At 35.5% G+C, this 26,829-nt stretch overlaps 3 protein-coding genes across 4 annotated transcripts in view; 2 read left to right on the top strand and 1 right to left on the bottom strand.

Moving 5' to 3' along the window:
* Positions 1-607: 607 nt before the first annotated feature.
* Positions 608-3,247, top strand: LOC126979451 (RCC1 domain-containing protein 1-like). The gene is made up of 2 exons (XM_050828766.1): positions 608-1,239; positions 1,933-3,247. The coding sequence occupies exons 1-2, from the start codon at positions 656-658 to the stop codon at positions 2,399-2,401; spliced, it is 1,053 nt and encodes a 350-aa protein (XP_050684723.1). The 5' UTR covers positions 608-655; the 3' UTR covers positions 2,402-3,247.
* A 3,303-nt stretch (positions 3,248-6,550) lies between these two features.
* On the top strand, positions 6,551-9,152 carry LOC126979394 (protein arginine N-methyltransferase 9-like). Its single transcript, XM_050828673.1, has one exon. The coding sequence runs from the start codon at positions 6,822-6,824 to the stop codon at positions 9,021-9,023; it is 2,202 nt and encodes a 733-aa protein (XP_050684630.1). The 5' UTR covers positions 6,551-6,821; the 3' UTR covers positions 9,024-9,152.
* A 3,104-nt stretch (positions 9,153-12,256) lies between these two features.
* The window catches only part of LOC126979389 (PAX3- and PAX7-binding protein 1), a 29,992-nt gene continuing 15,419 nt past the window's right edge, over positions 12,257-26,829 (bottom strand). Inside the window, exons 11-16 of one of the 2 annotated variants that reach the window (XM_050828665.1) lie at positions 22,079-22,143; positions 20,245-20,414; positions 18,636-18,822; positions 16,080-16,213; positions 14,531-14,705; positions 12,257-13,517 (exon numbers count right to left, since the gene is read on the bottom strand). In XM_050828665.1, coding sequence (XP_050684622.1) covers positions 13,463-13,517; positions 14,531-14,705; positions 16,080-16,213; positions 18,636-18,822; positions 20,245-20,414; positions 22,079-22,143 — 786 coding nt within the window. In that variant the 3' untranslated portion in view covers positions 12,257-13,462. Of the gene's footprint in view, positions 13,518-14,530; positions 14,706-16,079; positions 16,214-18,635; positions 18,823-20,244; positions 20,415-22,078; positions 22,144-26,829 lie in introns of those variants that run through there. The other variant, XM_050828666.1, reaches the window with a different exon arrangement.

Here is a 26,829-nt window from a genome sequence, read left to right on the forward strand (position 1 = left end):
CCTGGGTCTACAGTCAAGATGGATAAATTCTAAAAAATCTATTGCAGAGGTTTCCGAGGTTAGATTTGGGAATTTAGATGCCAAGAATTTCAATACGTAGAAGTTTAGAGTTTTCATCGTACTAAAGGGGCTACCAGGGTTCAGGGGCAAGAGACGTCTCGGAAGGAAAGAAACCTAGATCGAACTATCTAACTTTACTGCCTAATGCCACACCAGCCCACCACAATCGGAAAGTGCCCTCGCGCCGCGGTATGCCTTAGATCGGCGCCAGAAGACAAGACGAGGTATGAAAAAGGAATACGATAAGGTCGACAGCCTAATTTCCGTCCTGTTGATGTCAAATATGCATCAGACGGAAAATATAATAATAGGCCGCACTATTTACTATTTTTTATACATCCTCTTTGATGTAGGCAGTGACCAAGCAGTGATCACTGAACATTTGATCAATGATCATGTGTCATGTGATGTATCATAATTATGGCTCAAAATTAAAATTCTTAATAAAAATGTTAAATTAAAATTTAATTATTAAAAGTATACAGGAAGATTAAATATTTGTGTTGCTGATTTTACAGTAAAGATGCAATACCTGTCTAGGTAGTAAACTAAGAATCACAGAGTACTTTTAGTTACACTACAATATATACTAAGAATGTGCAGTATGTACACAGTTGCTGGGTCCAACTTATTTGGACAGTGGTCGTGTCATCAAAATTATTTTGAAAGTTTTGTATCCCTAGATAAATGTGAATCTTTCAAAAGATCGACATTACTATGCGTAACTTGGTCTTATAACTTATTCTCCTTGGATGACAGAATATTTTTATCAGGTGCCTTTAGAGGAAAAACGAACCAGTTTGTGGCACTTCCATTTCCCACTGAATTTAAAAACATATCCTATATGTTAGCCGCCGGCAATGATTACAATATAATTTTAATAGACAAATATAATTCTATATACATTTTCAATTTAAAAACAGAACATTTTAAAAGAATTACTGTAACTGAATACAGTAATGATGCTAATACTGACATATCAAATGTGTTTATAAAAGTAATAATGTCAAATAATTCGGCATTATATTTAACATATTCCGGCGATGTTTATAGTGGCCTTCTACCAATACATTTAGATACAAGTAATTGTTATGGACAAGTAGTTGATATTAACATTGGCTATGAGCATTTTTTGTTGCTGACAGATACTGGTAGAGTTTACACTTGGGGCAATGGAAGGCAAGTTTTTAAATAAGTAATTATTTTTAATTTTGTTATTTGGAGTCACCAAATAGAAAGCAGAATCACAGAATTCTGGCTGGTTGTGGTTCCTTGGCTGGAGTGTGACAGCTAACTTGACTCATAATGTGATAGTATAAATTAGAAAGCCACTTAACCTTTTAGCTTTATATTGTATTATTAAACGATATCTGGACGACCGAGCCTTGCTCGGATTTTTACGAATGTACAAAACTTGAAAAAAAAATACTATAGGACATCTGGATTCGAACCAGGGTCTTCTGCTTTCCAGATCACCCAATGTCCCATCTGAGCTATTATAGTCTTGTGTATATAATATATATATATATATATATATAAAACACGGATAAATTACATTTTTTAATATTGAAACCTAGCTAGGTCGAATTCTCGCCCCCGAAACTACCTGTATACTAAATTTTATTAAAATTGTTGGAGCCGTTTCCGAGATTCAGGATATATATATATATATATATATATATATACAAGAATTGCTCATTTAAAGATATTAGATATGACTTATTAACTAGATATTAATTATTAGTACCTATTATACATTGATTTAAAACAATTCAAATGATGATGATAAACACAAAGATATTGAAATAAATCTAAGTAATAACTTGGCCATTATTCCTTTTATCCATATAATATATAAAGTGATATTTTTAGGAGACTCCAACTTGGACATGGAGATTTAAACAATTTAGAAAATCCAAAAGAAGTTGAGGCTTTAGCTGGAATTAATATTGTGAAAGTCAGTACAGGTGGTTGGCATTCCTGTGCTTTGAGTGAACATGGTGATTTGTATGTGTGGGGTTGGAACAACACTGGACAGCTTGGGATAAAACAAAAGGAAGAACCATTCTTATTAAGAAGTTATGGGATTCCTATGTTAGTAGATCTTTATGATGATGATGGCAAAGAGATAGAAGTAAACATAAAAGATGTGGATTGTGGAAGTAAGCACACAGCTATTTTGCTTGAAGATGGGTCAGTGTGGACTTCAGGTGGTAACAAATATGGACAGTTGGGATTCAGTGTAAAAACCACACAATTAGATTATTTTAAAAAAGCTTTTGTTAGTGATAGTAATCAAAGTGTGATATGTGCACTATGGAATACTGTTGTATTATCATAGCAATGTGTAGATTTAAATACTATCATTCTCTTATGAATTTGTAAAAAGAATTCACCTATCATTCACTCTGGAATACAAATTGTACATCCACAATATCTGTTTCCATATTTACCATTAAATCAAATTATATTAACAGTGCAGTGCATAGTAATATTATCTGTATTCCGGAATGTACAAAATGGAATCATGCATCCAAACATAGAAACTTAAACCTTATTATGACATCTGGAAATTGAAAGAGTTGATAAATAATTATTATGAGTGATAATACCTCACATAATTTTAAGAATGAATCCCAGGTCATTCATGTATCCTGGGAAATGAAAGTGAGCTAAGTCAGGCTCACCAACAGGATCCCTTCGACATTAGTAATTGTTTATTTATATTTTATAAAAGTGGAAATTTTCCAATATTACTGAGTAATTTGAAAAAAAGTTTTTATAGCCATTAAATTATAACAGTTAAAATTGTTTTAATTGATTTTTTAGGCAGTAATAATAATAATAAATAAACTTCGAGATTTTCAAAAATTATTACTATTTCAAGTCATATGTTTAAATTTGTTTAATAAAGTGTCATTGGAAAGGTGATGTAGAGAATTGAAAAAATATGTTTTCCCGCTCTTGGTCAGCCTTTTTTTGTTTTATTTATTTAGTGGCACGGGATGCAAGTCCATAGGCCATCTCGGTCAGCCACAACATTAGGGATGTCAGCCTGCCAGGTGTAAAAAGGAATTGTTACCCATTCTTCTCATGTCTGAGGCAGTCTCTTTTGAATGGTTGGTAGATTTTGACGTTCAATAAGTGATTATAAATCCTATTTTGAATAAAAATATTTGAATTTGAATTTGTTGATTATTTACAGTCACCTGTTTTTTCAATTATTAATACATAAAAGGCATTTATTTTCTAAAAATTTATTCCTTTAGAATTATTTTTGGTGTCATTTCTAATATACTAGATACTACTACCTCTTCGTAAGCAAATAGCGCTCTGAGAGAGAAGAAGCGCTGCAAGAAACAGGCCCAGCATTCTTTTTTTGTGTTCTTTATAATAAAAATATACAATATTGTACTTTAATTGCTAATGCTATAAAATAATCATAATCCAGTCCACGGCTGTCGGATCACTTAGATATTCATCTGTGGAGTAATAAGATTTACGACAGAGCCATTTTTTTTTATAAAATATTTAAAGTTATTTATAGATAATGCCTGAACAGTGGCTGGGACTTTATTATAAAAGTATATACATTTACCCTTAAAGCTATTATGTATCTTATGACGCCTACTAGAATTAGGTACAAGCAATTCCTTATTTCTAGTGTTATAATAATGAAAATCACTATTAAGAGCAAAACGGTGACGATTTTTGTGAACGTATATTAAGTTTTCATAAATATACTGACAATGAACAGTCATAATATTTAATTCTTTTAATTTATCTTTGAGAGACTGTCTAGAACCAAGCTGATATATAGCACGAACAGCTCTCTTTTGCAGAGCAAGCACTATGTCAATGTCAACAGCATGACCCCACAGTAAAATACCGTACGTCATGATGCTGTGAAAATAACTGAAGTACACTAATCTAGCGGTCCTAACATTAGTGTACTCTCTAATCTTTCTAACTGCATATTCCGCAGAGCTGAACCTGTCTGCTAGTTGGCCAATTTGTGGACCCCACTGAAGCTTTTTATCTAACGGGATACCCAAGAAGACCGTAGTGTCCACAAGTTCTAGTTTCTGGTCATTTATAAGAAAGTTGGTTTGTACCTCCGCTATGGTTGGTGTAATGAACCGTAAACACTTGGTTTTTTTTTATTGTTTAAGTGCAGATTATTCGTCTCAAACCAACGCACTATTTTTGAGAGTGCATTGTTTACCTCGTCATCAATATCTGCACTTCGTTTCAATTTAAAAATAAGTGAAGTATCATCAGCAAACAATACAATCTCATGGCTATCATATACCACAAAAGGTAGATCGTTAATATATATAAGAAACAAGAAAGGACCGAGAATAGAACCCTGCGGAACACCTATTCCCACAGGTTTACCCGAACACTGTTTGCCATTTACGTCGACTATCTGAACTCTTTCGCTTAAATATGATTTTAACAGATTAAGGGCTCTATTTTTTACTCCATAATGCTTTATTTTTAGGAGTAAAGTTTCATGGTGGACGCTGACTGCTTTGGACAAATCACAAAAATGCCCAATGCATCCTGTGACACTTCCCAGGCGTAAAATATGTGCCTTAATTGTTGAAAAGCCCCTAGTGAAACCAAATTGATTGAATTGCTGAAGCAAAAGTTTTTCAACAATTTTACTAAAAACAGGCAGCACTGAAATAGTCAGAAATTAGCAGGGTCAAAAGAACTGAAAATTTCATGAGGTCAGGGAACACACCCTCATCTATGCATTCGTTAAATATTATTGCTAATTCAGGTGTTTTAATATCAAGTATGTATTTTACAATACTCGCCGAATGGCCCTGTAGCTGTACCTACAACCAATAACATCAATTAATACAAATGTCTAATATCTAACTTGTAACGTAGCATTATAGATCGTAGAAATAGTAATCGTGCATAATAACTGTAATAAGCGTATGCCGAAAGATTCGTTCTGACAAGAACATTTATTTTATATGACGTAATATTAGCTCTGACAAGAACATTTTATTTTGTATAACGTAATATTAGCTCTGGTAAGAACCATTTCATAATGCTGTACATCAACTCATAGAATCATACAGATCACCAGTAGTCATCTCAGTGAAGTTTCAAGCATCGTACTTTCTCTCGTCGACCGCAGATATACTCACGTGACTGATCACGTGAGTAACGCGGAGCATATGACTGATCATATGCTCCGCGTTACACAACCGCACAGCAAGGCCGAGCGTCCTCGAATGACGCGTCGGGACTCGGGCGTCGATCGCTATTCATGCAATTTTAATCAATGAGCAATAGCGTAGGTGCGGAATGCTCATTGACATCGTATGATCGAGCTTCGACGCAAGTTTACACAAACTGCGAGAACATTAGTTTTAGAGCGAGATTTCAAATAAATCATACATCTTCCACATATTCCTCACAGTCAAGCAGTTGTTTTATTTAATCGCCTAACGCTTAGTATCTAAAGCCCCATAGGTCTTTGTATTTTTTAAGTTAAATAATTTGAATAAGGGGGTTAATATTTACGATAAACTATGTTAACAGCTTTAAAAATGGCCATTTAAAATTTGTTTTATCAAAAAAAACACATACCTGCTGAATCGAGCAGGGATCGTAGGTTTTTTAATTTAACTTTTGCTTAACCGGTACTATTACATGTTTTTATTGATAAAGTTAGTTGATGCAAGTAACTTTAGCAATTAGTTACTCTTATGCCACTAAAAGCACTTAGGATGTTAATGCAAGCTTAGGACTTGAGTCGCATTTGGGCATAGGCATTTATTTTATACAATATATTGGCGAACGAGGATGGCGGGCATAGCCCGTGGTTATGGCCTTTGGTGTTCTTTATTTTTTAATACACATTAGCTCCGTCAAGCGAGGCTTCTGCTTGGCTTTGTAAACAAATTTTATTTGCTTTGAGGTTGGGTTACAATAATTACTTTTGTGATAATGGTAAATAACGATTGAGTATCTTTTCATGGGAGCAGTGTCTGGGGCGGGAGGATATCCCGCACTACTCCTCCTCCTGCTAAATGATTCTTATAGCTCAGGTTCTACATTTTTGCAGCCTGGCCCAATTGGTTCGAGCCTCGCGGCACCCACCGTGGTACCGGACCGTCTCATGGCAGTACCAAATCCATGTGTTTAGGCTATAAATTCTTACCTTCGATGTTTCTGACAGATGAATTGCAGTTTATTCAATTCAAGTTTGTGATATGGCGCGTGGCTGCACCAATTGCAAGTGGTGCAAATTATTTCACCAATGACATGTGGAATTGAAGAGACACGTTATGAATGGTTGATTTTTAGGTGGTAGGTGTTTTCAGAGTAGGTATTGCATTATTTTATAGGGTTAGTTTGCAGTTAATTAGTAGAATTTGGTAGAATAGCTCTACCGTTTATTAGTAGGTAGGTATCTGACATTTGACACTATTTCGGCCTACCTAATCATTGTTAATTGTTATTTCAATATTTGTAATTTTGCTGGATTAATTAAAATGTTTACATGTTTTTGTTTGTATAATTCAAATTATTAGTGTAGATTATTGTTATTCAGCCATCAATATGTAATATCTAGTGATTCAGTTCATATTTTACTAAGTATTTAATCATTTACGAGTCTAGTATTCACAAATAACAAGGCTCTTCACAAGTGATGCAGGAGTTACTATAGTTATTGTTTACATTTACATTACTGATAATTGATGTGATTGATATAAAATTATTTGAAAACTATAATGTCCAACGTCGAAGATTTTAATTGGCGCGAGTATATTGAATATGCTCGACAGCTTTCGACAGTCCAATGCCGTTATACTAAAGCTTTAGACTTGTATCTTATGGCTTTTGAAAAACATCCAGATGCAAAATACAACTACGAAGATGAATTTCGTGTTCTCTTGAGTAAACTCAACGAAATGTTGGCTTCTGCAAATAAAACTGATGAAATATTTAACAATTTTTCTCGTGCGAATGTCATCTTCCCTGGAAACATGTATCTGATGAATGACCTAGGTAAATACCTTTTTAAATTTGGCTTCTATTTGGAGGCTTGGAGTCAGTTTCAAAAGGCTTTAATGGTTGATGGCGCCTTTGTAAATGCAGAAAAGAATTTGAACTCTGTGAAAAACTGCCTAGTTGAAAGATGGCATTTTAGAATGCTAAATGACGACATCAGAAATGATGCCTACCATAGTAGTATTAAGGAAATTGTTAAATCTGACGATATTGTTTTTGATTTAGGCTCAGGAACTGGATTACTCTCTTTATATGTTAGTGAATGTAAACCCAAGTTCATCACAGCTTGTGATAGTTCAGAAGTAATGGCTAACATATCTAATCTTGTGCTTAGTGATGCCGTAGACAAGGATAATAAATATTTAGTTATAAATAAAAAATCAACTGAGTTGACTGAAAATGTTAACAACAAAAAGCACACTATATTAGTAACAGAGTTGTTTGATGCTGGTCTATTTGGTGAACATGTTTTGCCTGCCCTTTCACATGCCTGGAAAAACTTTCTTCATGTAGATGCGAGAATTATTCCCTCAATAGCTAAATTTTACATAATAGGTGCACAATGTAAAGAACTGATGTCTAAATATCAAGTTTGTTCTTCTGTAAAAAAAATTCTAAATATATCTCCATGGAATATTCATGTTCTACAGAATGAAGATACATATGATTGTGAGGATATATACATGTTTAAAAATTTAAAATATATGACAAATTCTGAATGTGTGCTGTCAGTAGATTTTAACAATGTAAATAGTATTGATGATATCTTAGAAAACTCAGAACCAATTAATGTTGAGCTCACTCCCAGAGAGAGTGGAGAAGTTAATTGTTATATTGGCTGGTTTAATTTAATATTATCAGGTGCACACACTCTAACAACAGATCCTAGATCAAGTGATAGAGCTACTGCTTGGCAGCAGGCAATCTTCTATGACTTTTTACCAAAACATGTTCATAAAGGTGGTAAATTTAATTGTGAATTTTCCTTTGGTAGTGGAAAATTATCACTGATCCCAGATTTATCTGTAACAAGAATATCACCAGAGGCCATAAGATTTTTGAATGACACTGAGTTAATGAACAATATAATGAACTGTTTGGGTCTAGTTTGTGTCTATTTAGGACAAATTATGGAAATATCCACAATGAGCATCATTGATTTGTCTCCATTTCCAATGTTTGGGTTCCAAATGTTGAAAAGAGGAGCCAAATCTCTTGTTTGCTGGGCAAGAACTGAGTTGGATCAACAATTTATAGAGGAGGTTTTCAAAATAAATAAAATTGACTTATCAAAAGTTACATATTTAATTGGAGATGACTGGGGTAAACATAGTTTTGGTAAGAAAAAATACCATGCCATTTTTTGCATAATGTTGGAACCAGGGGGTGATATTGACGAGTGGTTTTGGGAAATATGTCAGTATTTAAAGCAATCACACCTCTCATCAGAAGGACTTTTTTTGCCACACAAAGTATCTGTCATAGCTCAGATAGCACAATGTAACTGGTTAAATATAACAAATAGAGTTTATGACGAAAATGTGGGTTATCCCCAAATATCTGAACACATTAACAAATTTCAAGTATCACAGAACTTTGGCATAGATTATTCACTCTTAGATTACACAGCACTAACAATGCCAGTGGAATTGGGGGATGTTTCAAATATGGTGGCAAATGTTTTAAGTGTTCCAGTTGTAGAGAATGGCGATGCAAACTGCATTCTATGTTGGTATAATATTGAGCTGTTGGAAGGCCTGGGAGAGATGTCTACAAAAAGACCCTGTTGCTTCATTGATGGAACAGCTTTCTTAGCAAATCCATCAATATCAATGAGGAAAGGTGATGTTGCTAACATTTTACACTGTGCAGATCCTGATGGTTCATTAAAAATGATGATTGATCTTGAAGCTATAGCATAAATTGTGTATTTATTTTTAAGAAAATTTTGTTTTGTTCATTGTATTATTGGTTCAGAATTGCTTGACTATAATACGATAGATAATCTGATTGTATAAAATGTCAATTGAAGAATAAAATATGATATTATTAAAAAACCAATTTTTATTTCACATAATATTACACCTGCACAAATCCATTCATGATTTATTCTTTCACTTCAGCTGGATAACTGTTACCTAACACAGCTTTTCTAATAAAATATGAAAAAAAAAAACAATATTTTTAAATTAATAAGTACCTAGCTAGTATTAAAAATACTCATAGCTGTTTGATTCATGAACATGAGCAATAAACCTATATAAAGATGCTCAATATAGGTAACAATAATAATACAAAAACAGATTTTATTGAAATAGGAATGAAGATTGAATGATGTAAATGTGAAAAATTCACTTAGCTAGAAAAATAATCGCTTTATCATGTATGGGTGTGTATAACACAATTCACCAAAACATTTGTGGAATTTAAAAAGAAATATGAATAGATGGTAAATGATACTAGCAAGTTTTTGTCTATAGCAAAGGGAATACCAGATGTGAAACATCATATTTCCATTCTAATTTATCAAAATTCACTTAACGAATTTAGTATTTCATATGAAATAGTTATTTAAGCTATATTTGTATTGAATATAAGAACAAATGACTTTGCCAATTCATTGCTTCAACAATAGAAATAGGGAATTGCTTGTTAATTATAATACAATTATTGTAATAGGGTTCATAATCAATGAATAATAGCTTTAAGGGTAAAAGTAAATAACATGTTTAAGTATATTTTGTTAATCTGTGCAACTTATTTGCAAAATACCTAGGTAACACTGAAAATGTTTAGAAACTGAATAATGGCTTAATGTAGAAAGTTGCCAATACTTTTATAGTTTTTCGAAGTAATCTCCGTTCCTCTCTACACATCGTCGCATTCAATGGAGCCACCGAGAAAAGCAGTGGGCCCATTCTTCCTTAGGGGTCTCTTCTATGGAATTTTTGTACGCTTTCACCGCATCTTCAGGGCTCGTAAAGTGATTACCTCGAATTTTATCTTTAGTTCTTGGGAATAAATGAAGTCGCAGGGCGCCAGATCAAGACTGTATGGCGGATGACTCATTATCTCGACACCTGCCATAGTCAAATATTCAACAGTCCGTTTTGCGGAGTGCGCTCAAGCATTGTCGTGGTGAAGGAGGATCCTGCTTCGAGGGTGCTGCTGTCGAATTTTTTCCAAGACAACAGGCAAACAGCGATTGATATACCAGTCTGCAGTAACTGTCCTTCCATCTTCTAGCACAACTGTCCCGAAATGACCTTTCCGACCAAAGAATGAGGCAATCATCTTTCTTCCTTGACTTCTTCCTTTCTTTACCTTAGTTGGCCGATCCTCGAAAGGAAACACCCACTGAGCTGATTGTTTTTGTTTTGGTTTCGGGTTCGTAGCAATATATCCAGCTTTCATCACCTGTGATGATGTCAAATACAGCATTAGAGTCACCGCCGTTGAACTTATCTAACATTTGGCGACACCAGTCCATGCGAAGGTGTTTCTGGTTTATTCCCCATACTTTAACCGGCGACGGTTAAAGTATGGGGAATCCATCTGGTACAAAGCTTCCTGACGCCTAAATGTTCGTGTAATATTTTTTGAACTTGACTCATACATTGGTACGGCTTAGGCTTGCCCGTATCTGCTGATAGATGATGCGTCGCACAGCACTAATGTTATCTTCAGTAGTCGCTGTTAAAGGACTTCCCTCACGCGGATCATCATGGACATTGCTACAGCCACGCTTAAACTCGTTAAACCAATTGTAAATAGTGGCACGAGATGGGGCTTCATTAAGAAATGATAATCTCAGCCCATCATAGCTTTGTTGTTGAGTAAGTCCACAACGAAAGTCATAATAAATCACTGACATTTCACATGTAACAAGAGTTTTAGATTTGCCGCCAATTTACAAAAACAAATGAATGCAATATACTACATTAAGTTACCAAAGAGTTCTAAAACTGAAATTTAAAAAAGTTTTCATTAACAATGTTTCTAACTGGCCAGTTCTAAACATTTTCAGTGTTACCTACCCACGTATATAAATGATAGGATAGATTTGTACTAGATTATAATATAGTATAGCGCGTAGCAATATACCCGCTCGTCCTTCTCCTACCCTCAGACGCTCTCCTCGTAATCGCGTACCAGGCGGCAGGCGGTACCGCGCGCCGACCCGAAGTCCCAACGACCCGGCGGCGCGGGCGCGGCCAGTCTGAGTCAGGGATCGCGCTACGTCATACGTTACTGTACGCTGTAATGTTCCCCCGACGTACGCCACTCACCCTCTCGATCGATTTCCAGTTATTTGTAATTATTGTGTACTCTAACACGTTGGAATACAATATAGTCAGTGTTGTGTAACGTTTTTTTAATGATTGCCTCCCTATAAGAGCAATATTGATTTAACTGTTTTTTTAAGGGGTGCCAAAAAATACGGGGAGAGTTGCGGCGCTTCTTCTCTCTCTCATGAACAAAAAAGAATTCCAAAAGAATCAATTCAGACACACATCCCTTTAACATCACCTTATGGTGAGTCATAACCACAGCTGGTTATTAAGCATAACTTAATTAGTACACATTGGGTGCTAAACACAACAACTGTGGTTTATCGATTTTCAGTGTGGGGCGTTGTTTACACAACTGTTGCGTTTACAAAAAGGTCTAGGCACTCGTGCTTTTTAACACGCTCAATGCGTTATTTGGGATAGCGAGGTCAGGGAGGGAACAACGCGGTATAATGGCAGTTTAGATAACAGTAACATAAATGTATATGTATTAATACACAAAACAAAGAAAAAAATTAATATTTAAGAAAATAATCGCATGTGACGTTAGATGAACTCGCAAAGAGCACCCTCTATAATATAATAGATCACAAATATTTTGCGGTACGTGTGTTGAACGCATGAATGTCTAGGACATATATGAAATCGTAAGCAGTGGTGCGGGAAACACACAGCGCGCACAATTGCCCCCCTGCAATGAGTTCTGAGGTTAGCAGTAACTGTGTATTAATTCATCTCTTTAGTAATTTTAATAACAGTAGATAAACAAAAAATAATCAAAATTATAAACACAAAAATTCAATTATCTTCATTCAAGAGATAAATTAATTAGTAAGTTTGAGAATATTAATAAAAAACAAATATATGCTCCAATATGATTTATTTTAAATCCAAGTTAGGATCTTAAAGACTACAACTTTCACTCAAGTTTGGACTTCAAATGTCTTTTCTTCATCATCAAAAAAATACTTGCAGCTGGAGCTACTTCTGAGCTTCAATTTTCTATTGATTGCAAGTCGTGATTTCTATTGACATTCCTCACATTATTTAGTCAGGTTACAAATAACTTAATCATGTGTTGAACACTTGTTTTAAAAAAGTTCTATCACAAATCTGTGTCTTTTTGTTGTTTAGCGTTCAACAATCTTCTTGTCTCAGGTGTATCTAGGTGTATCTAACGGATAGATCCAATTCATATGGAAGATTTCATATAAGTATATTAACTAGACTAATTGATAGCTTCCGTCTCACTCACACGAGAAAAAGAAAAACTTATGCGAGTCTTATGTAAAGAAATGAGATAGAGTGATTAGATTTTTTGTTTCACCATGCGTGCCCGGTTTTTTCAAGGTCAGCACACCCGTGTGCTAAACAAACTTGACAGCGCTGCATAGATATTTTGTTTACTTTTATTTGCGTCTATAAAAATAGCTATTATTATTGTGAAACGTTTGAAATATCCACTATTTATTCAACATCAGTGACAATTTTAAGTAGAATCGAAGTAAATATGGCGCGTTGTGTTTTACGATGTAAAAGTGATAGTGAAAGAACACTTGTGTTATATTAAGTACCTATTATACCTATATATATAGGATATTATCTGTCTCATGTTGCCTCGCCCTATAGTTACTTGGTCTATGGAAGATTTAGATTATATGATGACAGATAGATGACAGCTAACAAAAATTAGATTCCGTTAATATAATTTTTCCTGTATACTTCAGTTTATGATGTGTTTAACGACGTTTTAGTTAAACACAAGCTAAACACTGTGTTGTAATGAAAAAATATAAACTCCATTTTTCGTTATTGTTAGGTCACCGATATTGTTACAGTTAGGCCACTGATGTTGTTATACTTGGTTCACTGATACTGTTATATTTAGGTCACTGACGTTGTTATATTAAACCACGTGTCTTAGCCATGTTTAAATTATTATTTTTTGTAATAGAACTGTTTGTGTCTAACGTCTTTTATACACAATTATATACACTGTAATAATATATTATACAGTGCATTCGATTATATTTGATGCTAATAGAACCATCTTGCTTTGTAGAGGAATGTCATTCACATTTATTCGCTTCAGATATTATTGCCCTTGCTTGTTCTAACGCTTTCCTGTAATAATAATAATATTAATGATAAACAATTTGTTATTTAAAAAGTGATAACCCTCACTTTTGAGATTAATAATATATGTTTTGAATTATCTCTGAGTAGATTTATAGTATTTGAATACCAGTCGCATTATACTTGAATTTTGTACTTTTTAATCTCGCTCATAAATATATCTATGTGTGCATAAGTCTAAAGTAGTAAAAAATATTTGCCTTCTATTTACATGCATATTAGCAGTGGGGGGCTCCTTTGCACATGCTGCCGCCTAGATTATGGGTGAAGCAGGAATGTGTAAGCATTATTGTGCCTGAAGGGCGCCGTAGCTAGTCAAATTACTGGGCAAATGAGAATCTTTTGTCTCAAGGCAGCGAACGCAATTGTAGTGCCGCTCAACATTTTTGGGTTTTTCAAGAATCCTGAGCGGCACTGCATGGTAATGGGCGGGGCGTATCAATTACCATCAGCTGAACGCCCTGCTCATCTCGTCCTTTACTGTCATAAAAATGTACCCTGTTTCCGGCAAACTAAGTCCTAAGTGAAGAAATCGTTCGACGGCAATCCCGCGGGGGACAACGAGGGAACAGAACAAAGAGGCGGTGTTTTAGTAGGTATAGGTCACCAGACCGAGTCTGACATACAGGGTCTCTTGTATCCTGATTCCAAGATACGTAATAGTATTTTCCCCCTCGGAGAAAAAAGAGTATGCTTTGTAATCTTAACGCACGATTGAAGTAAAACTTAATTATAATTAACTTTAGGAATAATTAACAGATAGATACATATATACTTTTTTATGTTTATCTGAAAGCTCATGGACAAAATATGATATTTTAGTTTGCCCCACCTATTCTAGGACATCCAGTATATTATATCAAATATTCTTGTTATAAAAATTGTTTCAATTGACTTCTTACTACCGGAAGTACTACCGTTACTTCCGTCAGAAATGTATTCCGAGTCACCCCCAAGTCGCGCCTAAAGAAGTTTTAGTTCAAACACATGAATAGACTTACAGATGCAGCGGGTTATCGGATTGCAGACGCTGCAGAGCGAGCGAGGCGACGCGAGCCAGCCGCCGCAGCGCGCGTGCGCGGAGTTCGCCCGCGCGCGGCAGAGACGACGACACGGCCGCTGCGGCGCCGCACATAAGCTGCGGCGGCGCCGCACCCGCGCCGCAGCACAGACGCTCTAACACATTACATTGGAAATTCAAATATTTTTATTCAAAATAGGATGTGACATCACTATTATTGAAAGTCAAAAACTACCACTACGTCTCTAGAGATGTCTACCTGAGAAGAACGGGCGCAACGAACTCAGCGGGCTTATGTTTCTTAAAAAAAATATATGTACAAATTAATATTGTACAATTAGACTTAATATTTAATAGCCTAATAGTCACTCCATTCCCAGATATCTGTGGTATCATTAAGAATGTTATTTATGTTATAGTAACCTTTACCACACAAACGTTTTTTAACAATTCTTCTGAATAACGTAATACTTTTGTTTTGAACATTTTCCGGGATTTTGTTGTAAAAGCATATAAGCTCGACTTACCCGAGTAGTAGGCATAATAAGTTTATGTCTGTTCCTGGTGTTAACATTATGGTTATGACAGTTTCTAGGAAATTCACTTATGTGTTTATGAACATACATTACATTAGCAAGAATATATTGAAAAGCAACAGTCAAGATGTTAATTTCTTTAAATTTTACTCTCAATGATTCCTTAAGACCTAGATTATAAATAGTGCGAATAGCCCTCTTCTGCACCAAAATTATTGTATTAATATCGGCAGCGATGTCCCATAGCAATATACCATAGGACATAATACTATGGAAATAACTAAATTAAACTACTCGCGCCGTATCTATGTCAATTAATTGTCTACTCATTTAAACCTTTTTGTGCTGCAGAACTAAGTCTGTTCGCAAATCTTTCAATACAGGGGTCCCATTGTAGTATTGCCTTTTTGCTTCGCTCAGTTTTGCTTTTCACAGCAACAGCACTTTAGTCTAACAAACATAGCGCACGACGCTGCGATTTGGTTGACGATAATTTGATACTTCGATAATAATAACAAAATCAACTGAGCGACTGGCAAATCAATCAACATCATCAAATGATAAAAAAAAGTACACTAATATTGCCACATCCAGATAGTATATATCAGTGTATTTCATAGCATCGTGGCATACTTAACTTAGAATCTGGTTAAAATCAGCTTGGTCATAAGCTGTCCCTCAGAAAATATAATTAATATTTACATTATTTTATTTAAAATCTATTTTGTGTGGTTAACTTCTTGCTTAAACTAGATGCTTTTCACTGCTACACACTGCTTACTCTCCGGTAAGGAGTTGCTGGTTACTAATTCCAAAATAGATCTTTACCGGTACAACTGGTGTATTATAGATAATATACCAGTTGTACCGGCACCCACAGCTTATACCAGCCCACAACAGTACACGTGTACCAAAAAAATTTAGGTATATTTGGTTATACCAAGATTCAAATAATCACTCATCAACAACACCTGCGTGGAACAAGCGACTCACCTATGAGCGAGAGAGCGAGATGATCTGCAGCGAGTGCGTCAGGTGGAGAACAGAGACAGAGCGAGGCACGTAGCAGTCGCACACCCGCGCCCAGGCAGCGACGCCAGAACGCTCCTCCCCCACCTTCCACGATGCTGCAAGATTACATTGTTTGTACTGTTGTGGTTCAGATCCGGCTCGAAGGACCACTGCAAGATGACTCATCTACAACCATGTTGCCTTACCGATTAATGTTCGAGCGTGAACTGAGGAACAGTGTGGAAAGGCACGCAGCGGCGTAACGCAATGTTCAACTCGTACTAGTCTGAATTTTTCTAATAAGCAAGAATGCTAAGAATTAAGATTCGCTTAATTTATAGTTTCGTTTTATTGATTATGCTAATAACATTCTAATAAATTTAGGTACTTACTAATGTGAGAATCTTAATATTTTATTGAAAATATAATTTTAAATACAGACATGTTACATGAACCACAGAACAAAATTAGTCTCATTTATTTGAATACCGGTTAGATATTGTTTCACAATTTGCTAGTATCGTTTGTTTTATTGTTAACATCGTAGAAGTGACGTCACAAGCAGACTCCATGGTATATGCAAACGTTTTAGCGCGAATTTGCAGTTACTATATTCAGACAAACAGTTTTACAGAACTAGTGATTATGACTTGATGTTAATTTTTGTAACAAATTTCCAATAACCTATAATTTTTTACTACTATATAGTAGGTATATATAGTATAGTAATTATAAAAAATAAAAATTGAACATGAATTTTAAATAATTTTCCGTTAAAAAAAAAACTAAAATAAAATATACAATTTACGAAGAAAAACCATAACTGACGCATAATGATCAGATTCTAACATTAACATACGCTTATTACACAGTCTTAAGGTATTTGCCAAACATAAATGCGAACCGAACCGAACTCAATGCAAACCGAATGCGAAGCGACGCGTGACGCCTATCGCGTCAATTTTTTGTAAATAAACACTTATTCGCTCTTGAGACCTTGGAATTATTTTAGACAAGAAATTATCCTTCAATACACACATAGATGTAACAATCAATAAATGTTACAAATTATTAGGCTTTGTTTGGCGTAATTGCAAAACGTTTAAATCATGTTTAGCTCTTAAAATGGTTTATTTTGCTCTAATTCGTAGTTTATTAGTATTCTAATAAACTACTCCACCTAAACGGCTCCACCGTTTGGAATCTATTCTATAAGGATCCTATCAAAAGAATCGAAAAAATCCAGAAACGCTTTCTTTTTTTATTCTCAGTACATGAAAAAAAAACAGTTCGAGTTAACCTCTTATAATGATAGATTGCATTTCTTTAATATAACGTCACTAGAAAATCGTCGCTGGGTGAATGATCAAATGTTTCTATACAAAATTTTAAATCACAAATTAGACTGTCCCAATATCCTAGCCAAAATTAAATTTTCACGTGCCACGTGCCACGCGAAAGTGCACGTTTCACAAATTTCAAACCTTTTACTGGAAATTTAAATAGAACTGAACTCGGTGCTAATAGTGTTTTAGAAAGGATCTGCCGGGAGTACAATAATCTTTTCAAAACTACTCGTGTTGACATCCACTCCTCCTCCCCTCCGCATTACAAAAAATTATTGCAGCAATTTATGAGTGCAGAAACCACATAACGTATGCTTTGTTTTGATTTATATCCAAAATTTAATTTTTAGTATTTTTTTTCACTTGTTACTTCTACATTATAGTACTATAATAGTACAATACAATATTCTTTCATTGTAAACTTGCAACCCCACACTTGTGCAACTCAAAAATGCATGCTGGTTTGCCTGTAATTGGATTTACACCATAATTTATACTTATTTTGTTATTTTTATAAGCTAGTAATAGTGTATAATCTGTTGGTGAACCTAAATAAATAAATAAATTCGCTCTTGCTTCGCGTCTCGCATTCGCTCTCTGTCTGTTGTCGTCACCTTCGCGCATACAAAGCCAGCTAATACAACTATCTCGCTCACGCCTCGCTTCGCGCGCTCGCCTTTTGTTTGTCCTGGAGTGACACGCCCTTCGGTTCGCCGCGTATTCGATTTGCTTTCGTTTACTACACATAACAAAATGAAAATTCTTCGCCTAGCTTTCGGGACGCCGACTGTTTGACAATAGCTTTATTGAATTAAATATAGGTCTTGTTAAAAAATCCGCTGTACAAATTCAAATAGGATGTGACATCACTTATTGAAAGTCAAAAACTATCACCCATTCCAAAACGAATGCCGCAGACCTGAGAAGAACGGGCGCAACAAACTCAGCGGGCTTTTTATTTTCATCGAAAAAATATGTTTACAAAGTAATATTGTACAATTAAACTTATTATTTAATAGCCCGACGGCGTGTCGCTCCATTCCCAATCTGTGGTATCATTAAGTCATTTATGTTATAGTAACCTTTACCACACAAACATTTTTAATAATTCTTTTGAATAGCGTTATACTTTTGTCTTGAAAATTTTCTGGGATCTTGTAAAAGCAGATACATCGCCCCACAGGACACTTACTGTGGTGGCAGAGCGGGGAGGAAGACATCTGCGGACAGAGAACTGGAGAGTCTGGCGGTGACCGCCGCACACAGCTTGCGAAGGGAACCGTCTCCCGCGCCGGGCAAGGAGCTAGCGCGCACCAGGATGGTCCTTAGTCTGATGCAAGCGCGCACGGACATCGGGTCCCACGCATACTCAACTAATTCTGTTAATTTTACAAGAAAAAGCAATCTTTATTAATAATAAATTAAAACACTTATCTACTAAAACAAATTAATTTTGTGATCAAAAGTTTATGAACGAACGGAACGGAACCCCAGACCTCTCGGGTTCCATCCGAGCGCTCTTTCCAGGTGAGCCAACTGTTCGAGTACGCATAGTTCGTAAGTTTTTGGTATATCTTGTTCAGCTCTAAGGTTATGGCTCAATTGAAAAGAGCGGAAACCGAGAGAAGTTATTTAATGAGAGGTCAACACTGTACAACTGTAAAAATGGCCAGCAAACAGGACCTCAGCATGTGGAGCTGGTCCCAGCATATCTACCATACATGAGAGGGGTCCCGGATTAAATTATGGACACCTGTTACGCCGTAAATATAGCATCTGGACAATTTTCCGCTCCCTGACGCAGATTGGTAGTTTTCTACGATCGCCTAAGAATCAGGACCCTCTGGAGAGCCCTGGCGTCTACAAAATTCCCTGCGAGTTCGGCAGAAGCTTCATTGATGAAACGGGACGCAACATAAAAACCAGACACACAGGGTACGCAAATTGGGCAGCAACACTTCGGCAGTGGCATGCCCTTAACTGCGACACCTCGCGTTATATTAGGTTCGATAAGTTAAAAGTATTGAGCCGCGATAAAAGCTTTGGGTCTTGCAAGCTTCTGGAAGCCGTAGAAAACAACCGTCAATCTCATTTTAATAGAGACTAGGGTTGGGCTTTGCGCAGCCTATAGTGCCGATGATCAAGTAGTGGGCATTGTGAATCCATTTTGTGCACCTGTGAATACCAATAGTGACATAGTTTCGCTGCTACCGTGCTCATCATCACCGCAGGCGCACCCCGAGCCCCCTGTCCTATCCAGCCGCGCACTACGAGCCCAAGTCCGCAGTAAGAGACGGGACGTTATCGCGAACCCACTACACTCACCCTAATGAAGGACCTCCGAATGATACGAAACTAGTCGGTACCATTAACGATGAGATAATAAAATAAAACAAAAATTATTAAAAAAATTATTCCTATACTATTTTAAGTTTGTAGAAAAAACAATATTGTAATAAATAAGGTATTAAATAAAACAAATTAAAATACTATTAGACCGCATAATTTAGTTCAATAACGTGTAATTAAATATCATTAAATTAATTTTAAACAATTGGAGAGAAAAAACTACTTTTATTTTTAAACTTGTATATTATTGAAATGTATTTAACTCTGGTCCATTAGTTGTGGTTCATGAGTTAGAAGAGGCTTGGCAGCTGAAGTATGATACGAATGGTCTAGTTGGCCAGCTAACGTCAGGGTGTCCAATTTACGTGACGGTGTGCACGCGCATCGTAAAAATTCACTGTAGCATTTTTTCCCTAACGCGCCATACTTAAAAAATGATATTATATTCGCACCTGTAATCTTTGGCAGAACAACTTTGTCCAGAACTGTGGGCACCAGCATCAGATCTATGTCGTCTCTCACGGAGCGCTCGGACACGGTGTTCTCCGTGTCGCTGTCGGATGACGACTGATCCGATTCGTCTGACATTCTCTCATTGTGAACCCCGTACATCATGAGACATCTGGGAATCATTGCTATTTAAATTCTCGAATTCAAATAAATATAAAACATAATATCAAAGACGCTCAAATAGATTGGTTAACCATTTTTTCGTGGGGCATGTGCGTAGCATCCATGACGCGATCAAAATTAACTAATCACATCGCTTCCCGCCAAAAGCGGAATGACGCGTCATAGTGTATCGTATGTTAACCTCCTGTCTGCTGCCGTTGCCATATGGCAACAGAATGAGACCACCGTTTAGTACTTGTAGCACCTAGTAATAGTTATTTGTTTAGCACACAAGGCATTAAATGCTATTTTGGGTTTCTGCAAAGCTGTTTAGGCTATCTTAGATTAAACTGATGTGAAAAGCATTGTCAAATAACCGGTGCTTTTTGGCAAATTAGCTAATAATAAATTTGGTTGTGTCGCAAGTGGGTAGCTATATATTAAATATTTGCGACTAAATAAGTTATGAGTGATAATATTTTACTGTAAAACTCTGGCTTTGCCTTGGGAGGACTTCCTGAATTGATGCTAAACTCGGAAGTATAGCATCCCAAACTTAATCTTCTCAACGATCGTATCTGGTGCACTTGTTCTCTACAATATTATGTACGCACCCATTTAAAAAAAAATGAACTGTACTAAAGTTACACAAGTATGAACAACAACAACAACAGTATAAACAAAAAACATTAAACCTAAGAGTCATTTATACGTCTAGATAGACTGTGACAGCTGTGAAAACGTCGAAACAATAGCGGAGAACTGTTAACCTCTATTTTCAGAAACACTAACATACATACCGCGAGTGTAAGACGAATTAAATAAATACTTAATGATAATCATAATATAAATATAGCATAAACTTATATATAGAACTAGCTGACCCGATAGACGTTCTGTTTATAATGAAAAAAAAAACTCTTGCGGGTGGAATTTCGTAGAAATCCGTTCTTAGCTGACCTCTACTCGGTGAAAAGAATATTCCTACTAAATTTCAAGACTTTAGCTCTAATCGTTCCAGAGATATCGTGATGAGTGACTATACAGGATGTCCCAAAGTTATGGGACATGAAGGGAAAGTACCTTAAATATCGAATATAGGCTATTTTACTGAAAGAAGACTTTATGTTATTTTTAAAAGTTAGTAATTCTGCATTCAAAGATTTTCTAAAAATTACTTGCCTCGTCGCAATAGTTTTTCCTTTCTTTTAAAATACTATGTTACTTAAGAAGAGTTATTAGTTTTTGGCCATTCTTTCGATTGGCATCATAAGAGTAGGGGTGTTTTTTTTTTAATCTAAGTCGGTTCGATTCCCAGACGAGGCAAGAAATTTTTAGAAAATCTTTGAATGCAAAATTTCTAACTTTTAAAAATAACATAAAGTCTTCTTTCAGTAAAATAGCCTATCTTCGATATTTAGGTACTTTCCCTTCATGTCCCATAACTTTGGGACACCCTGTATACGTGGAAATCTCTTATATTTATATAGATATACTAATGAATTGATCACCTGACAGTCTATGATCCATATGATAGTATGGTTTAGAAATAAGTTAATTCTGAGCGGCACTGCATTGTAATGGGCAGGGCGTCCGCTTTTTGTCTAAAAACAACATCACCTTGTAAATAATAAACTGAAGAAAAAAGCTAAGGTAATAATAATTAATGCTCACTTGTACCAGTCCATTTTCTCGTAGTCTTCATTATCTTCATCAGCTAGTGGATTCCACAATATCAACTAAACAAAGAAATAGTATAATATGTAAATAACATTCAGATTTGGTGACAAATATTCATGACGAATAAAAAAAACGATCGAACGAAAGGATCTTTTAATCACGTTAAAAAATCGAAATTGTTCATGATTATTTTTTTTTATGGACTAGGAGAACAAACGAGCGTACGGGTCACCTGGTGTTAAGTGATCACCGCCGCCTACATTCTCTTGCAACACCAGAGGAATCACAAGAGCGTTGCCGGCCTTTAAGGAAGGTGTACGCGCTTTTTTTGAAGGTACCCATGTCGTATCGTCCCGGAAACACCGCACAAGGAAGCTCATTCCACAGCTTTGTAGTACGTGGAAGAAAGCTCCTTGAAAACCGCACTGTGGAGGACCGCCACACATCCAGATGGTGGGGATGATATCCTAATTTATGGCGTGTCGTGCGAAGGTGGAATTTGGCGGCAGGAATCAAGTTAAACAGCTCTTCGGAACACTCCCCGTGATAAATGTGGTAGAAGACACACAATGAAGCGACGTCTCTACGCAACGCCAAGTGATCCAGCCGTTCACAGAGCACTGGGTCCCCGTTAATTAGATAGTTTATGAGAATTAAGTATGAATAATTCTTTATAATAAGAGAACTGAAATTATAATTTATAAACCGGTTTTTTTCATTAAGTACTTATTTACTTTATACAACTGATTTTCAGATTGACTTTTAACATTTTATAATATACGCTAAACTATTTGTCATTTAAAAATTAAAACCTATAACATGTATTTTAATTTGTATTTAATGTGCGAAACCGTCATTCTCTTGTAAATGAGAATGTATGCTTTCAATTAATGAAGTTGTATAAGTTAAAATTAATAAACAAATAAAATTTGAAAGACAAAAGTTCCGTGTCGGTGCTCTAACCAACTTAGCTAACCGTTCGAGTGACGTATCGTCATAAAATCTTGTATGCTTTGTTCAACTATCAGGTTGTGGCTTATCTACACCTACAGGACCTACTTTACAGTTGATAACCTGCTCAACCCCAATATTTGCATATTAGGAAATTGACTTGAGATGTCGCTCTTGTAAATCTAAACAATTTGTTATGTTTTTAAAGTGATAACACTCACTTCTAGGATTAGTACACAAATAAAATTTGAAAAACAAAATTAATAAGTTAAATATTATTACAATAGTATGATATATTGTCTTTTTTGATAAAAATTCGACTTGAAATAGCGCCCATTCAAATTTACTAAAGACTTTGAAGCTTCGTTTCCTTTGTTAATTTATTTTGGAATAATATAATGTTGAAATATAATATAATAATAATAATATTGACACACTTTTTACACAAATTATCTTGCCCCAAGTTAAGCATATATAGCCTGTCTTAGGCTAAGTTCATATGGCCGCGCGGTACCGCGCGGAACTACGAACCGCGCGGCACAAGATCAATATAAACGATAATTATCGTCTACATTACCGCGCGGTACCGCACGCCAACGCGCGGCGCGCTCTGACCCGCGCGCAAGATCTAGAACCGCGCGCTGCCGCGCGGCCCAAGTATTTCAAACCTGTATCGACCTGTTCAGTTGATCCGCGCGCCTTGAGACGGAAAGACACATAGATCGATGCAATGAGTACCGAAGATGACATTGTGCCTATCGATTTGCTTATCGACGAAATCGAAAAAAGAGATGCGATTTGGAATCTTAACTCTAAGGATTATTCAAATAAAATATTAAAAAGAAGGTCTTGGGAAGAACTAGTTTTAATTTTTTGCAAAAATGATGATTCCGAAGAAAAAAAGAAAAATTTGGGTAAGTTGTTTTTTAATTAGTTTTATTTATTTAAAATAAGTTTTATAAAATCATCACCTATTACACCATTTTATCTTGCCAATCTAATTTACCTTCAGTAACAAAATAATTTGTGAATTTAGTTCGAATATTATCTACTTCATGGATTGCTCGTCCACTGTTAGTTGGATTCACATTAGGTAATGGCGCTGGATTGATCATATCATCCTGATTTATACCATCTCTCATCCTTACCAAGTTATGTAAAACACAAATAGCTTTGACGATATCAACAGCAAAATCTATCTTCACGTCTATTGGCCGGTGTAAGATACGCCACTTGTTACACATTATGCCAAATGTACATTCGACATACCTTCGTGCTAAAGAAAGGCGGTAGTTAAATATTTTTTTTTCTTTTGACAACATTTTACCACCATAGGGTCTCATCAAATTTTTAGTCATAGCGAAAGCCTCGTCAGCTACAATTACGTATGGTAGTTTAAATGCATCGCTCTCATTATTTGTGATAGATCTAGGCTCTGGTAAGTTCAACGAATTTTCTGAGAGTTTTTTGAATAATGACGTTTCCTTGAAAACACCCGAATCACTGTCTTTTCCGTAAGCTCCAACGTCTATCCATATGAAGCAATAGTTAGCATCACATAAAGCCATTAAAACTAATGAGAAAAAGTGTTTATAATTGTAATACATTGATCCTGATTCTGGTGGCTGTATTAAACGAACGTGTTTGCCGTCCAACGCTCCAACACAATTTGGAAAATATGCTTTATTTTCAAATTGTATAGATATTTGTGTCCAGATTTCTTTTGTTGGTGGACTCATGACCAAAGTTTTTAAATTTCTCCAAAAAACTTGGCACACTTGCTTAATTATACCCGATATCGTAGACTTGCCAATTTTATAACCATATTGTAACTCTGCAAATGAAGAACCAGTTGCTAGGTACCTGTAACATAATAGTTATTTAAGATACACGTGCATAAAGTAGATCTTTACCGAATAAGTGCTACAGTGAAAACACAAGCATAGCGAGTGTTTACAGTGTGGCACGCGAGCATAAAGTGCATATGCTCACGTGCCACGATAAATATTCCATTTCTATTCCTACTCCTATTCCTCGTCAAATTCCTATTCCCATACCTATTCCTACCCCTACTTACTCCTATTCCTACTCCTATTCCTAATTCTATGTCTATGTCTATTTCTTTTAAGGAAATCTTTACTGAATAAGTGCTACAAAGAAAACACATTCATAGCGAGTGTTTACAGTGTGGCACGTGAGCCTAAAGTGCACAAAGTACAATTTGCATAAAGTACGAGTAGGTCATAAGGACTCTTTATGCACCCGTATCGTACAACATTTTTCAATAGTTTTGCAATGAAAACTAATAATTAATTATTTACTTTCTAGGATCGATTTTGCAAAAAAAATGGAAAAATTTACGAGATGCCTATGTAAAAGAACTTAAGAAAACAAAACATTTGAAGTCTGGTTCCTCAGCATCAACACCATCTTCATTTTCGTATTTCCAAAGATTGTCATTTCTTAAACAAGTTGTCCAGAAACGAAAAACTGACAACAGCCTTGATGTTGCGGAAGTTACAGAGAATCCTGATTTGGATAGTGCAGTTAACAGCAGCGGCGTTCAAGCTTCAACAGAAAATGTGCCCCGGAAAAAATTCAAACTTCACCCTGCCGATGAACATTTTGCAAATCTTTTACAACAAAGCATAAATACTCGAAATAATAATGCAGCAGAAAAGAAAGATGACGATGAAGATAAATTATTTTGTCTTTCATTGGTTAGGGAAATAAAAAAAGTTCCTGAAAACCGGCGTTTAAAACTGAAAATTGAAATTTATAATTTATTAGAACGATACCAAGCTACACGAGCACAGCCACTTGAAGATTTTAACTACCCGTCTACTTCATATAGCTCACAACGACCACCCAGAAACTATCATGCTTCATTTCAAAGTTCTCAATATAGCAACCCAATGCAGTATCGTATAAAAAATCAAAGGTTGCAACTGACATACGGAAATAATTAAAAAAAATTTCTTCATGTAACCTCAACTTAGGGTATAAGGTGACAAACAGGCTTGAAGAAAGTCTGTCACTTAATATTGGATGCACCCAGTATCGCCTTTGTCGTCTTCTGCGACGTCTCAGTCTTCTATATAAAATCCACAAGCAAATTGCCTCCTCCACGTCCATTGTATATCAATGTTAATGCCAGACTGGCGCTCGTATATACCCTGTCATGTGAACTCTCACATCGCGCGTCGGCGCGCGGTGCCGCGCGGCCATATGAACTTAGCTTTATGGGTTACAAGACAATGATATATTTAATACAATATATTTACAAACATACATAAATTCATATAAACATACACATAAACATAACAAATACATTTAAACATCCATGATTCAGAAACAAACATATAAATATGTTTATTTTAATTGAAAAATTATCGTAAAATATATTTCTGTAGTTATTTTATCCCAATATAGCATAATTATATTTTATATCATGTACAAGCGATCTTGCAATTTAATGTCGATCAAGGTCTAGGGATTTTTCTAAGTATTTCTGAATGAATATCTCAAATTATTACTATGAATGTATATTTTAGTTATGTTTTAGATAAATAAAATCAATTGTTTCCATTGAAAATACTCATTTATTCTTAAATATAACGGTTTTCAACTATGTGTCGTGTTTAAAATAATATAAAACGCAATATGAATAATTTATCCATGACCTTACAACTTGTTTCGATAGCTTTAAGATATATTCTACTGAAATCATCCTAACTATAAGCATTCTAAGGCTAAATTTAAAATAATACGCGTGAAAAATGAAAAAATCCATC

This window comes from Leptidea sinapis, chromosome 3 (genome assembly GCF_905404315.1).
Source record: "Leptidea sinapis chromosome 3, ilLepSina1.1, whole genome shotgun sequence".
Classification (NCBI taxonomy): domain Eukaryota; kingdom Metazoa; phylum Arthropoda; class Insecta; order Lepidoptera; family Pieridae; genus Leptidea; species Leptidea sinapis.

Coding starts and splice junctions, on each gene's coding strand:
- LOC126979394 (XM_050828673.1), top strand. CDS start 6,822: ATGTCCAACGTCGAAGATTTTAATTGGCGCGAGTATATTGAATATGCT.
- LOC126979451 (XM_050828766.1), top strand. CDS start 656: ATGTGCAGTATGTACACAGTTGCTGGGTCCAACTTATTTGGACAGTGG. Junction 1,240..1,932: donor TACACTTGGGGCAATGGAAG/GCAAGTTTTTAA, acceptor TGATATTTTTAG/GAGACTCCAACTTGGACATG.